General features: G+C 38.1%; 1 protein-coding gene across 3 annotated transcripts in view; it reads right to left on the bottom strand.

The window, feature by feature from the left end:
* Positions 1-13323, bottom strand: part of LOC109416761 (histone-lysine N-methyltransferase trithorax) — a 188792-nt gene that overhangs the window by 105935 nt on the left and 69534 nt on the right. Inside the window, exon 2 of one of the 3 annotated variants that reach the window (XM_062857034.1) lies at positions 6833-7092. The exons of the other annotated variants lie outside the window; for them this stretch is intronic. Coding sequence (XP_062713018.1) covers positions 6833-6859 — 27 coding nt within the window. The 5' untranslated portion in view covers positions 6860-7092. The remainder of the gene's footprint in view (positions 1-6832; positions 7093-13323) is intronic. 3 annotated transcript variants of the gene reach the window in all.

Raw genomic sequence — 13323 nt, 5'->3', positions numbered from 1 at the left:
TTGGGAAGGATTTGATGCCAACTCTGAGTTCAACAGGTTTCGAAAACTCCCTCATGACGAAGAGAACAAAACTGCCGAAAATGCGTAAATTCCCCTTCTCTTCAAAAAATCTTTCAATATTTCTGAGTGTAATTCCTAGAATTGCTTTCAAAGTTTCTTCCTGGGTTTCCGAAGAATTCTTTCACGAGATATCTGTTTGAGTACGTCCCGATATTTCTTGCAAAGGTTTTCCGATATACTTCCAGAGATTCTCGCTGGATTCCTCCTGAAGATCCATCCAAAACTATTCAAAGTTTTTTCAAGAATGTCATTGGTTGAGACTCGTAGCCATGCGGTTAGAGTCCGGATGGATGAGGGTTCGATTCCCACTCCGAGCGATGCAATTTTTCACGAGAATAGCTTCTTATACGTAGCCACTCTGTGTTAAGTTTTGTTCAACCGGTACAGCCGCCGACTGAAGCCAGTGTCCGTGTCTTTTTAGTGGTTTTCCGGGATAGCTATCCAATAGTTTATGTCGGGATTTTTACCGATAGTTTTCCGATATTTCTCTTGTTTTCTTCGCGGAACTTTGTCCGTAGCTATTTTCAGGATTCAATGGGGTTTTTAGAATTCCTCCTTGGATGTCCTTAATATTTCTTCTCGGGATTACTATAACCTAGAACTTTTTTCGAGATCCTATTTTTTCTCAGTTTTTTTTTCTGAAATTCCTGTCGAGTTGTCTTCAATAACATTTTGCAGAGTTTCTCGCAAGATTTTATTTAAATTCCCTCGAATATATCTCCAGGAATTTACTTTAAGGTATTTCGTAATTTATCTCAGAAGACATTCTGAGGAATCCCAAAAGGAGTAACCAGAATCTCGGGGCAATTTCTGGTAAAGATTCCGGGAAGAATTTTGGGAATAATGCATATCTGTAAAAAAAATCTCAGGTGGATCACTGCAAAAAATCCGGTATAACAAGGAACACCCTGGCTCTGAAAGAATGCAAGAGAAGAATTCAATGAGAAATATCAGCAATAACTCCTGTGGAAATCCCAGAAGGCACTCTGGAAAAAAAATCTTAGGAGAAAGTCCAGGGTGAATTTAGAAAAACTCTGAGAGACATCTCATGACCAACATCGGAAGAAATCTTTTCAGAGAAGCTCCAGGAGATACTCCGAGAGAAACTTCAAAATAAACCTCGTGAAAACTTTCAAGAAATTCTTGTAGGAGACCAGGAAGAACATCTCGAAGAAAACCCAAAGCAATTGTTTGAAGATACCGCAGGTAAAAAATAAAAGAAATCTCTTGAGGAACTCTTCTAGTAGATTTGTGAAAACTCCTTTAGAAACCCTTGGAAGAAGTTTAGTAGAAACCCCAGGAATAACTCCTTTAGCAACTCTAAAAGAAATTCTGGGAAGATCTTCTGGGGAAGTCCCAAGAGGAACACCGAAAGGAATCGCGTAAAATTTCCATGAAGAATGCCGAAAAAAATTCCACGATTCATCCCGACAGAAATTCTTATAGAGTATTCGGGATAAATTCTGGTAGAAATCCTACTAAGATTTCTTTGAGCAAAACACTGGAGGAACTCCGGTAAGAAATAGCATCCCTGGAGAAATTGGTTGGAACTCAGGAAGACATTCCAGGAGGTATTTCTAAAGAAGTTCCAAAAAGAAACCCTGACGGAATCTGTGGAAAAAATCCTTGTAGCGAAATTTCTATATGGATTTTTACTACCAGGTTTTTATTCAAACGACCCAATGTTCTTTTTCATCGGAGTAACATTTCCCTGAGTATTCCAGGTTTTCCCTGTTAAATAAAATTCCCTGAGGATTCCCGGTTTTCCAGGTTTTTTTCAGGTAGTAGACACCCTAAGATATCATGATCACCGCAACGATTAGACCGTCATCTTGGATATTACGGTTGCCATTTTTGGACCCCGAACATCTTCTCTATCAAACATACCCATATTTCATGATTTTATGGTCTAAACCTCCATTAATCAGCCGCCATATTAAATTTGAGAAGCCATCTTGGATATTATTCTGGTCGCCATATTTGATCTCTGATCATCTTTTCCATGCCAAAAATACCCATATTGAATGGTTTTAGAGCCCAAAACACCATTAGCAGCCGCCATCTTGGATTTTGAAGTGGATTTTAGACCGTCACATTGGATGTTCTGGACGCCATTTTTGAACTTCGGAATCTTCCCCATACTAAATAAAATATACCCATACTGAATGGTTTTAGAGCTTAAAACTCTATTAGACAGACTCCAGTTTGAATTTGGAGCCGCCACTTTGGACTTTAGGCCGTCAACTTGGATTTTATAAGCACCATTTTTGGACTCCGGACGTCTTCTCCATACCAAATATACCTGTATTGCATGGTTTTAGGGCCTAAAACTGCACTCAGTCGACGCCGTCTTGGATTTTGAGCCGCCGTTTTGAATTTTTAGTGAGTAATTTTCAAAGGCATCCCTGTTGAAATCTCTAGAGACATTTCTGGAGTAATTCGTAGACGAATCATTGCAGAAAATCCTATTGAAATCTCTGAAAACATCCTTGTTGGTATTCCAGATGAAATTCAGGAAGAAATTCACTGGAGAATTTCTGAACAAAGAAGTCCAGGGGAAATTTCTGAAAAAAATAATTGCTTGAGTGATTTCTGGAGAAATCTCAGCATGAAATTCTAGCATGAATTCTAGGATTCCCAGCAAGAAATTATAAAGGAATATCTTCAGAAATTGTCGAAGTAATAACAACAGAAATTTCTTAAGCAATACCATAAGATATTCTTGTTGGTATATCCTGAGTAAATCCTGGATTGACCCCAAAAGGAATTACCGGGAAATCTATAGAAGAGGACCTGTAGGGAAATCTATTGAGGAATCCTGCAGCAACCTTCTGAGGAATTCCTGGATATATTATTTGACTAAGTTCTGGAAATATAACTGATGAAATTCGTAGGATTTTTTAAGGAATCCCTTGAAAGATCCCCGAATAAATCCTTGTAAGAAACCCAGTAAAATTTATTGAGGAATTCCAGTACAAATTTTTGAAGGATTCCTAAGAGGAAATTCTGAAAAAAATCCTAGGTAAATTCTTGGATAAATCTACGGAGTCATTCTAGGAAGAATTATTGGCGAAATCCCTACAGAAATTTCTGAATACATCCCTGGAGGAGTTCCTGTAGAAATTTATGGGAAAAGTGCTGTGAGAATAATAGAATGAATGTCTAGAGGAGGTCAGCAGGAGGTTCTGAAGAAATCCCGAGAATAACATGTGGAGGTATCACAGGAGGAATGCCTGGGAAAGGGCATATATACAGGAATTCTCATAAAACTCTTTTGAACAATTCCAGCAGAAACTGTTAAAGGAATCGCACAAGAATTTCTGAAGGATTTTCAATAGGAATTTTGGGAGAAATCTCGAGATGAATTTACGGTAGGATCTCTGGAAAAAAAATTCCAGCAGGAATTTTACGCCTCAAACCTCAGCATCAATTTCTGTAACAATGTCAGCCGTCAAAATTTTGATAATCTCAGACTCATCTTCCCCTTCATAGACTTTCTTACAAAAGTTTGGAAATTTGTATGGAGCGTAGACTTTTGCCAAATCAAAACAACAACAAGTTCGCGCAAAAAGAGAAAGGATTTTAGCACGAATCTAACCGGAATTTTTTGGCAATGTTTGCTATTAAAAATGATCCAGATCGGTCAAGGCGTTCCGGAGTTATGACCATTTTAGTGATCCGATCCAGTACCGGTAGAACTGGCCGTATAGAATACTTAACCCTTCAACGCGCGCGCTGTTGTAAAAAGTACAACACTGCCAAAAAACCTCGCTCTTCGTATACAGTGCGAGCACAGTGCAGTTTCGATTGCTTGATGGCGCGCGTCCTGAAAGGTTAACCAAGCATCATAATGGGGTTCATCAAACTGCGGCGATTTTTGTAAGCTTTAACATGGTTGACAATTTTTGTGCGTTTATCATGGAGATCAAAAATTCCACGATACTAAAGGGATTTATTCGGAAACGCTTCTAGAGCTTTCTACAGAAAATACTTGCGGGATTCCTGTAGGGGTTTGTCCTGTATTTTCTCGGGTAATTTATTCATAAATTCTTCCAGTGATTCTTGCAGCAATTTCGCCCAGGATTTCTCTAGTGATCACTCTTGGGATATTTTAGAAGTTTTTCTCTGAATTCTTGCACAGAGAAACCTCCGAAGATTTATCCAGGGCTTCCTTTATCAGTTTCTCCAGGGAATCCTTTAGGGCCTGCGCTTACTGCTGCTTGAGTGCTTTTTCGTTACTAGGGAACGAAATTGGGTTCCCACTGTAGCACAAAACATAACAAGGTAATTTTATAACTATTTTTTGGGGTCTCTCAAGACCAGAGTATTTTACGTTGACTTTGGGAGAGAAGTAAGAGTAGTATTCTGTAGTAGGTGGATAAATCTCATTGTCAGCAGTATGGGGTTTTACGACTGGAAACTTGATCTTGATGGAAAATGGAATGGCTCTCTCAGTCTTCGAATCAATAACGATTTTTATCTACATTCCCGACGATTGGGGTATTTGCATCACGGACAGAAATGTTGCCTGATTGATATAACCTTCTCCATAGTTCTCTCAAGCCTGCAAGATATTCTTGGCATAATTCCTTCATATGGTTGATTCACAATGTTTTGATGTCTACATCAAGCATATGTTTCGTTTGAATGAACATCATTGAACATCAACCATCAAATGTTTATACCAAGCATATATGTCATTACTTGAAGCCTTGCTTGAACCCGTGTTGACCGAGCGTCCTGGCTGCTGTCTGCTGCTCAGTCATTGTTCATCATGGCCGCGGTTGTTCAGTGACGACGACGATATTGTCGCCGCGTTTTGATTTCAAATAATTATTATCGTTAGGTGCCGTGTCGGGATTTCGTAAATCGTTTCTTTCGGGAGAAATTGAAATGTAACTCCGTATAATTCGCCAGTTCAGCTTCAGCTTGTACACAGTCAAAAATGCAGCAGCTGGAGCAAGAGCCAGCCACCACGCAATCCTGATGGGACCGCCCGGTCCGAATCGAGGAAGGCTTGATTAGTGATGTACTGCGAACGAAAATTTCCGCCAACTCCGAGCTGGGCGCCGACACCGAACTGGGAGCCCAATCGACAAGGGAAAATTGGTTTCCAATTATCTGGCGGTGGATCGACATTACAATCTACACAAAGCGGAGTGCAGAAATGGATTTCACCAGGACGATTCCCCCGGACATGCCGAGAAACTGGGCGACCTGTTTTTATCATTCCATCCTTCAAGCCACCGACCGGACATATCACGAACACCCACCGATGGTTCGAAACGACGACGGACGACGTGACCAAAGAGTTCTTGATGCGCCGAGGTGATGATTGTCTTAGCACTGATGAAACACCTGGAAGCCTGCCACAAATAGACGAAAAGCCCTCCCCTGGTCGACTGTTACGGCCTGTGGACTGCACTTCCGGAACGATGCCTCTATCAAAATTAACTTGTTTAGTGTTAAAATATGCGAAATCATTCGAACAAATCATCAGGAAAAATAAAGAATATGCAAGGAAATATTTTGCTAATTAAACGTTCCTATAATGGTCGTATTTTAGTCTAATATGTTACAATTAGAACATATTGCACTAAAATACGACCATTATAGAAATGTTTATCCAAATTTTAAAGCTTTTAATGATTCTAGATACATTTGAATGAATTTTAAGTTAAGCATAAGCATGCTTGAATCTACCATGGGAATAAATGAGCTGTCAAACCATCAACTATAAATATTGTTGATGTAAGCAAAATATGGTTGAATCAAGCATATTGTTTTGCTCTAATCAGTTCATCAATTTAGGTAATTTCAAGCTTCTGTTATGCTTCATCCTATTGTTTTATGCGTAATACAATCTCAAAAAGGGATTATATAAAAGTCAGTGCACAAATATGCTTGTTTGCGACCGTAATATAATTGATGTAACTTTATTTTTTTCTCCGTGATGAGGAATGCTCTTCTGGGTGATTTTTCATGCATCTAAGAAACACATTATCGAAAAAAAATATATGTTCAACACAGCACAACCAAAAATCCTAGATAGAACAAACAGAATCGCAATATTACCCATACTAGAAATCTATCACACCACCATTTTTTCAAAACAGTCGTTACAAGTGCACAGTGAATTAAGTAAAATTGAAAATACTAAAATAACAATACGTAGTAAGTTGAGTAAAATTCTCATAAAACAACCAAATTGTATCCCACATTTTCTATACAGATAGAAAAATTAGTAAAAAAATCTGAGTCGTATGATGCACATAATTGGGATATCACAGAAGTTTACATGACATATCATGTAAAAGTAATAAAATATCATGTAAACTTCCATTATATGTCATGTAGTTCAGCATGAATCTGAGTGTTTACATGACTTATAACATAAATTTACATGATATATCATGCAAACCATCATTACAGTAAGTTCACATGACTAATATGAAATTTACATGACGTGTAGATCTCATAATTTTTATCTGTGTACCTACTACACAGTACATGAAAAGTCACCCAGAAAAGCATTCATTATGCAAATATCCTAAAAACAAAAGTCGGTAGACACTAGTGAGTTTATATCAATGTTTTTATGTTAAATGTTAAAATACAAGTTTTCAACAACCCTTGAAAAAGGCCCTTGAAACGTCGGAAATGTGGATAAAAATTGTACTGGATCAGTAAACCTTGATTTCTTGTAACTAACGTATATGTAAATAATTTAAATACCTTGATAAATACTTATACTGATACATGAAAGACTAACCTGTTGATCTGGTTTTGTTGATGTCATGTACTCGGCATAGGATGTCACGAAGAAGTGTTAGGATTAAACCGATTTAAGAGCAAGAGTGGGAACACGGAATGTTTCATCGCGACATCTGGGTCTAGCTGGGTACACTAGCAGCGTAGTCACCGAAGCATAGGTTCTGCATCCGTTGATAGGCACCTTACTGGTTCATCAAATGATAGCAACAGTTTTGATTCTTTCTCGTTCCATTTCAATGGTTTCATCAAGTTGAAAACCTGTAAACAAATAAAAACATATTAATAACTATACGTCGCTTTTTTGATATTGTAACACTACTTGGGTATGTGATACAATCTATCATATTCACATGAATAATCAAATCTAAAAACAATAACTTAACATGAACTTACAATCAGCTTGTGAATCATAAATGTGTTAGTTCGTTTCCTCATTACCCTGAATTGTGCAATGTGACGGGACCCACATTAGAACGTTCTTAATCATCCGACTGTCTCGTCATTACTATCAGCACCTTGCTGGCAATGTACAACAAACGAGAATTTTTCAACGTGCCGCACAAAATACAACAGCAAACAAAAAGGTTGAATAGATAGAACGTTTTTGAAGCAATAGAAATTGTTTAACTTTAAGCATACTTTTGGTTAATTTCAGCACAACATTGTTGATTATCTATAAAAATTGCTGGATGGTTCAGCAAATTGAAAAACATGCTGATATCTTGTAATTTGTTTTGCTGAACACACAAAGCAAAGTTTGTTGATTTCCAGCAACGAATAATAGCAGTGTACGATTCGCAGTTTACACCATTAGATGAATTAATCGAACCTTTTCTCGTAGCCCTGTTCAACACCCTTCGATCGAAGTTTCACGGTGGATATTAGATACATATTTACGAGCGCAGGTCGCCTTGGTTTCAAACCACTAGAATAGAAAGGAATTCAGGAAAAAAAGTCCCACTGCTGTGCCTGAGAGATCGTAGGAAGGGGAAAAATTGTTGTTGTTGTTAGTAGGTATCTATCTAGTCCCAGCCAACTCTGCCAGCAGCGGTGACTGGAATGGGAACGTTTGGATGACGAAGGTATAGGCGAGAGCGGCATTTGTAAACACACCCCCCGGTAACCATTTATCTTCGTCAATAAAATTGTTCCTCTTTCCCTGTCACTGACTGGCTGGCTGGCCTGGCATCGTGTTCGTGGTAAGGTAGACACTTCTCCCGGGCGGCCCCGGGATCTTTTTTTCTCTCTGCTTGTCCGCTTGGCTTCAAGATGTTGTTGGCCTCCGGGTGCGTTGTCGACGAGAGATCGCCAGTAGAAACAATGAAGCAAAGCGTAAAGTAAACCAATAAGGGAAGGGAGAATGCCTTCAAGAAGCTAATAATTGAAGGGCGACTTCCCCGGAGGGAGAATTACCGAAGATTAACTGGCGAGTTAGCGTCATCGACGACGAGAGGTAAAAAGAAGCATGAAACGAACCACGGAATCGGTCTATTTTGACTAGTCAAATGAAATTTGAATGTCTGGACTTCGGAAAACCAACGATACCTACGCAGCGCGGAAGAACGTGATTCAGCAAATTGGACGAAGGTTACCACCAGAGAAATAATTATTCTGCGTGTCTGGTCCGGGTTCGTTTCGACCCTGAATTTGCGCAGCACAATCGACGTCTGGCTGGGACCTTGGATCGGAAGGGTAAAGGTGCAAAAAAAAAATCGCCGAAGCAAGGAGAGAAAACTCCAAGCAGAAATAGCACCCCATGTTGGGAATTATAAAATTGAAATAAAACCAAACGAGCACACCAGCTAGTAAAACTGTTGGAGAGCAGGGGTTCCCGAACTTTTTTTACGCGAAATTGGGTTTCTCTATCAGTTGGAATTTAAGTCTTTGTTAGTTACGAAACTCATAATACTAGCACTATTAAGAAATTAAGAGTATTAAGAAATTTGATTATCCAGAAGATTGCTTAATCCCAGCATCTGCTGGCAGAAAAGAAATACTAACAATTAGTAGGTATCTGCAGAAATGCTGACCAGTGTAGTGTTGAAGAAGTATTTCAAGTTTCAGTGATAAATTAGATCCTGGAAAAGGAAGTACAAAACCAGAGAAATGATCCCACGTAGTTGGAGTCATATAACCCAAGCTCCTCATCCCCTATGGGACGCCACGACCAACTTGACAACCCCCGTGTATTTGACGCGAGACTTGGCGCTTCACAATAATGGTAAGCGGCGGTATAATTGCCGGAAGAAGACAACCACCAAAACACTATGACGGCGTGGCGGTAAAGGTACATGGTGCAAGAAGAGAATTGAAAATAATAAAAAAAAAACACGTCTAAAAAATAACAAGAAGGGGTGAGCGAGAAAATTCAACACTCAAGCCTAAACGACGACAAACAACATTGGAGAGCGCAGAGAACATTGAATCTTGAATACCCACAATAGCAGTTACCCTGCAATGAGTTTAAAGCGTGCTGCTTTTCACAATGGTGTGATCACTTCCACTATTCTAATTCTGATGTTTTAGTTAGGTTTCTTTCAGGAATTTGGCTATAAAGGTTTCAATGCTTCAGAAAACTAGTCAGGAATGCTAACGCATCGGACTCTCATTGTCTAACCAAGCAACTATCTGAAAAACTACCTCCCGGAATTTTTACAAAGATTTTCCTAAGTTTCTATCCCCGGAGATCGTCCCAAAAGTTAACCAAAGTTTCTTCATGAATTTTCCTAAGTTGTTTTTAAAATTCCTCCTTGAATTTCCTTACTATTTACTGCCGGGAGTACTCCCACATTTTTTTCCGAGATGTCCCAGTTTTTCTCAGGATTTCTTCCAAACTCACTCTCGGGTTTTGAGAGATTTCTCACAAGATTTCTTACGATATTTCTGCGAGAATTTCTCAAGGACTTTTTAAAGGTTCCGAGAAAAACTCCTGGAGCAATTAGGCCGGAACAAATCTCATTTTCTTCTTTTGTCACTTTACTCGTTGACTCGTTAAGGGGGAGAATGATAAATAATAAGTGCATTTGATGCAAAATTACCCAAACAATTAGGCAAAATCGTCAAACTCATCGGATTTCTTTAGAAATTTTCTCGACGACTCTAATTTCATTTTAAAAAGTTTAAATTTCTTGAATAAATTATTTGTGTCCCCCCTCAAAATGTCGAATTCCGACCAAAATTTTCCGAGGGGGCGGTGACATTAGAGAAAATCGAAATTTGTGTCAGCCTTATTGAAGAAATCACAAAAATTAGCATTTAGGGATTTGGAACGATTTCCGGTAGCGATTTCGTAAATAATGAGGGAAAGATTCCGAAAAAAACGGTAAAAAAATCTCATGTGGATCACTACTACAACAAATGCGTTGAACAAGTACGAGGAAAAGCCTGGAAAAGGCTATAAAACAATGCTGGGGGGAAGTGCAGGTTCAACTGTCAACAGTTTTCGGCTGTGCCACTGGGCGTTACATGGTAGTCCATTGTCTATTTTTGTGCTTCCTTCAAAGAGTGTATAGCTCACTGGAAGCATTGCACGTGTCTGTGTCTTTCTAACTCCATGAGAAATACCAGCAATAGCTCCTACAGAAATCCTAAAAGGCACTAAAAACTTAAGAGAAGAAAGTCCAGGATGAATGAGAGATATCTCAGGACCAGCACCGGAGAGAATCTTCTGAGAGAAGTACCGGGAGAAACTCCGAGAGAAACCTTAGGTGAAACTTTAGAAAAAATCAACAATGGGTCATTCATTAAGTACGTCACGCTTGGTGGGGAAGAGGGGGGGGGGGGAGGGTGTTCATTGAAGCGTGACCAGCAATGTATTAATTATAGGAAAACCCCGTATCAAGGGGAGAGGGGGTCGAAAATTCCCATTTTCAGCGTGACGTACTTAATAGGTGCTCCCCAAGAACCATTAGGAAATATTCCAACTGAAACACCTGCTCGTAAATTTCTTGAAAAAATTGCAGGTGAAACATCGAAAGAAATCTCGAAAGGAGTCCAGCAGAAAATTCGTGGGACACTCTGAAATTCTTGTAGGAGCTCTAGTGAAAATCTCATACATAATTACTGCAGCAACTCTGGAGGAAATCCCATTAAGATCAACTGGAGAACTCTCATGAAAAACATTGGAAGGAATCGCGAAAAGGAAGAGAAACTCCGAGAGAAATTTTAGGATAAATTCTCTAAAACGACCTGCGGTACATCTTGAGAGCGACTCTTGTGCAAATCTCAGAATTAATGATGGAAGAAATCCCCCGAAAATTTGTTTGGGCAAAAACGCAGGAGGAACTTCGAGAAAATCCATGAAAGTTTTTTTTCCAGAAGTTTTATCAGAAATGTATAGGCTTTTACGAGAAAATAGATGTTCCGACAAACAATGTTTTGCCACGTAGCTACGTAGTGGGCCGACTCACAGAAGTCCAGATTTGAAAATATCGGGCAAAAGTTGCAAAATCGTAGTAGTCTGCTAGTTCTAGTCTAAATGTATTGGAACAATTAATAGGGCACTGCACGAAATTCTCTCCTTCTCTTTCACTCTTACAGAAATTTTGTAAACAACAAGGCCACGAAACGTCAAAATCTCATACAAAATCAAAACAATGCAGTGCCCTATAGTTAATTCTCAAACTGATTTTTTGACATTTTCATTATTTGTCAAGTTCTTTGAACGAAATCCGATGAAAATGGCAGTTTTCATACATTTTGGCAACCTGCATATCACCATGGCGCCACTATTTTGTCAGCTTAATGTTTCCTTAACAAATTCTGTACACTCGAAAAAGCATTTGAACGGAATATCCCCGCGAGGAGCGGTTTGTAAGACGCTTTGAAGTCGGAGTGTAAGAGCTTCTTTTACTATATGTCCTTAGTAGGGACAATCCGCGAAATTGGGCAATGGTCGCGAAATTTAGAAAATCCCGCGAAATGACACGAAATCTGAGAAAATTTGGAAAATAACCTCAAAATTCCGCCAATTTTAAATTTTTAAACATAAATTAGCTGATAACTTTTTACAGTGTTAAAATCTGACAAAATAAAAATTTAATGCATTTCACATCTGCTTCTTTTCAGATTTTTCATCAAATTTGTTATTTTTTCTGCAAATTTATGATTACGCCTTACAAAATCCATGCGAATTATTCATATCGCATGCAACATTGGTGTTTTCTTTAGTGATACGGTTAAAAATATGGTGCCGCGAAATCACCGCGAAATTCGTAATGTTAGCCCGCGAAATTTGAGAAATTTTGCCGCGAATTTCCATTGTCCCTAGTCCTTAGTAAAAGAAACTCTTACACTTCGACTTCGTAGTGAAACCAAAAGTGTTATTTTGATCTCTAGCCCCATTGCAGATGTTTGATATACACAAGAACTTACGAATAAACTTTTTGATTTTTTTTTAAATTGTTGAAATTGTTCTTTATCAAAAATTCAGTAATTTTTCGATCACCAACTTTTAGGTACTGTAATAAGATACAAAATCAATATTTCCAAATTGTTCAAAAGCTAGTCAATGCTGCTGATATTATAGATAAATAATCGATGTACCGTCAGTAGGGGTGTCATTGGGCCAAAATTGCATAGTCCATCTCTTTTGTAGGTCGTTACAACAAAATTTTAGCTCTGAATATATGTTGAATTCGGTAGACACGTTCATTTTTATAATATTTAGGATTGTTTAAGTATAATTGCTTCAACTTTATTTTTGACAATGATGCAGTGTAGCCTAATTGACATTGGCCTAATTTCACCCCTTTTGGGGGGTTACATTGAGTCAAACATTGAAATTAAAACTAAGTAGTTTAATGTGAGAAAATATCGCTTGAAAACCAAAACTATTGAATAAATAGATTCTGCGCACAACCTATTAATGTCTAGTCACTTTAAAATAACATCACAGACAAACAAACGAGAAAGTTTGACCACATTCATTGTCAACGATCAATAATTCAATACAATATATCTGATATGCGTGCATTTTGAATTTTGCATGAATCTTACATTAATCTTTAAAACTTTACAGCGTATTATGTGAAAAATAATGTTAATACTTTCAGGGTTCTCGTTCTGATAACATTGCTCTTATATTGCACAAAGTCACCCCTAAAATGAATAATTTGTAGTACAGTTCGAATAAAGAAGTTTTCAATACAAAATAGCATAGAAAAACACATTTTATTTCTCAAAACAACTGTTCAATACACTTAAAAATCAGCAATTCATTACATGTCTGGGGTTCAGTTGTTTCATTTTAAAACAACGATATTGTACAGTACGCCTAACTATAACATTCACATCACATTTTCTTAATGGATAATCAACAAAAGATGATTTTATTCTACACCGGATAGTCAACGCAAGTTATATTTACCATATACTATCCACTTTTGATAACCACATTAATAAATATTAGGATTTTTAGCGAAACATCTTTCTTGACCCAACGTTACCCCCAGGCCCAATAACACCTTGACTGGCAGTAAATACTGTAAC

Source organism: Aedes albopictus, chromosome 3 (genome assembly GCF_035046485.1).
Source record: "Aedes albopictus strain Foshan chromosome 3, AalbF5, whole genome shotgun sequence".
NCBI classification, from domain to species: domain Eukaryota; kingdom Metazoa; phylum Arthropoda; class Insecta; order Diptera; family Culicidae; genus Aedes; species Aedes albopictus.
Note: the sequence above shows the minus strand (reverse complement) of the source record. Positions and strands in the feature narration are given on the sequence as shown.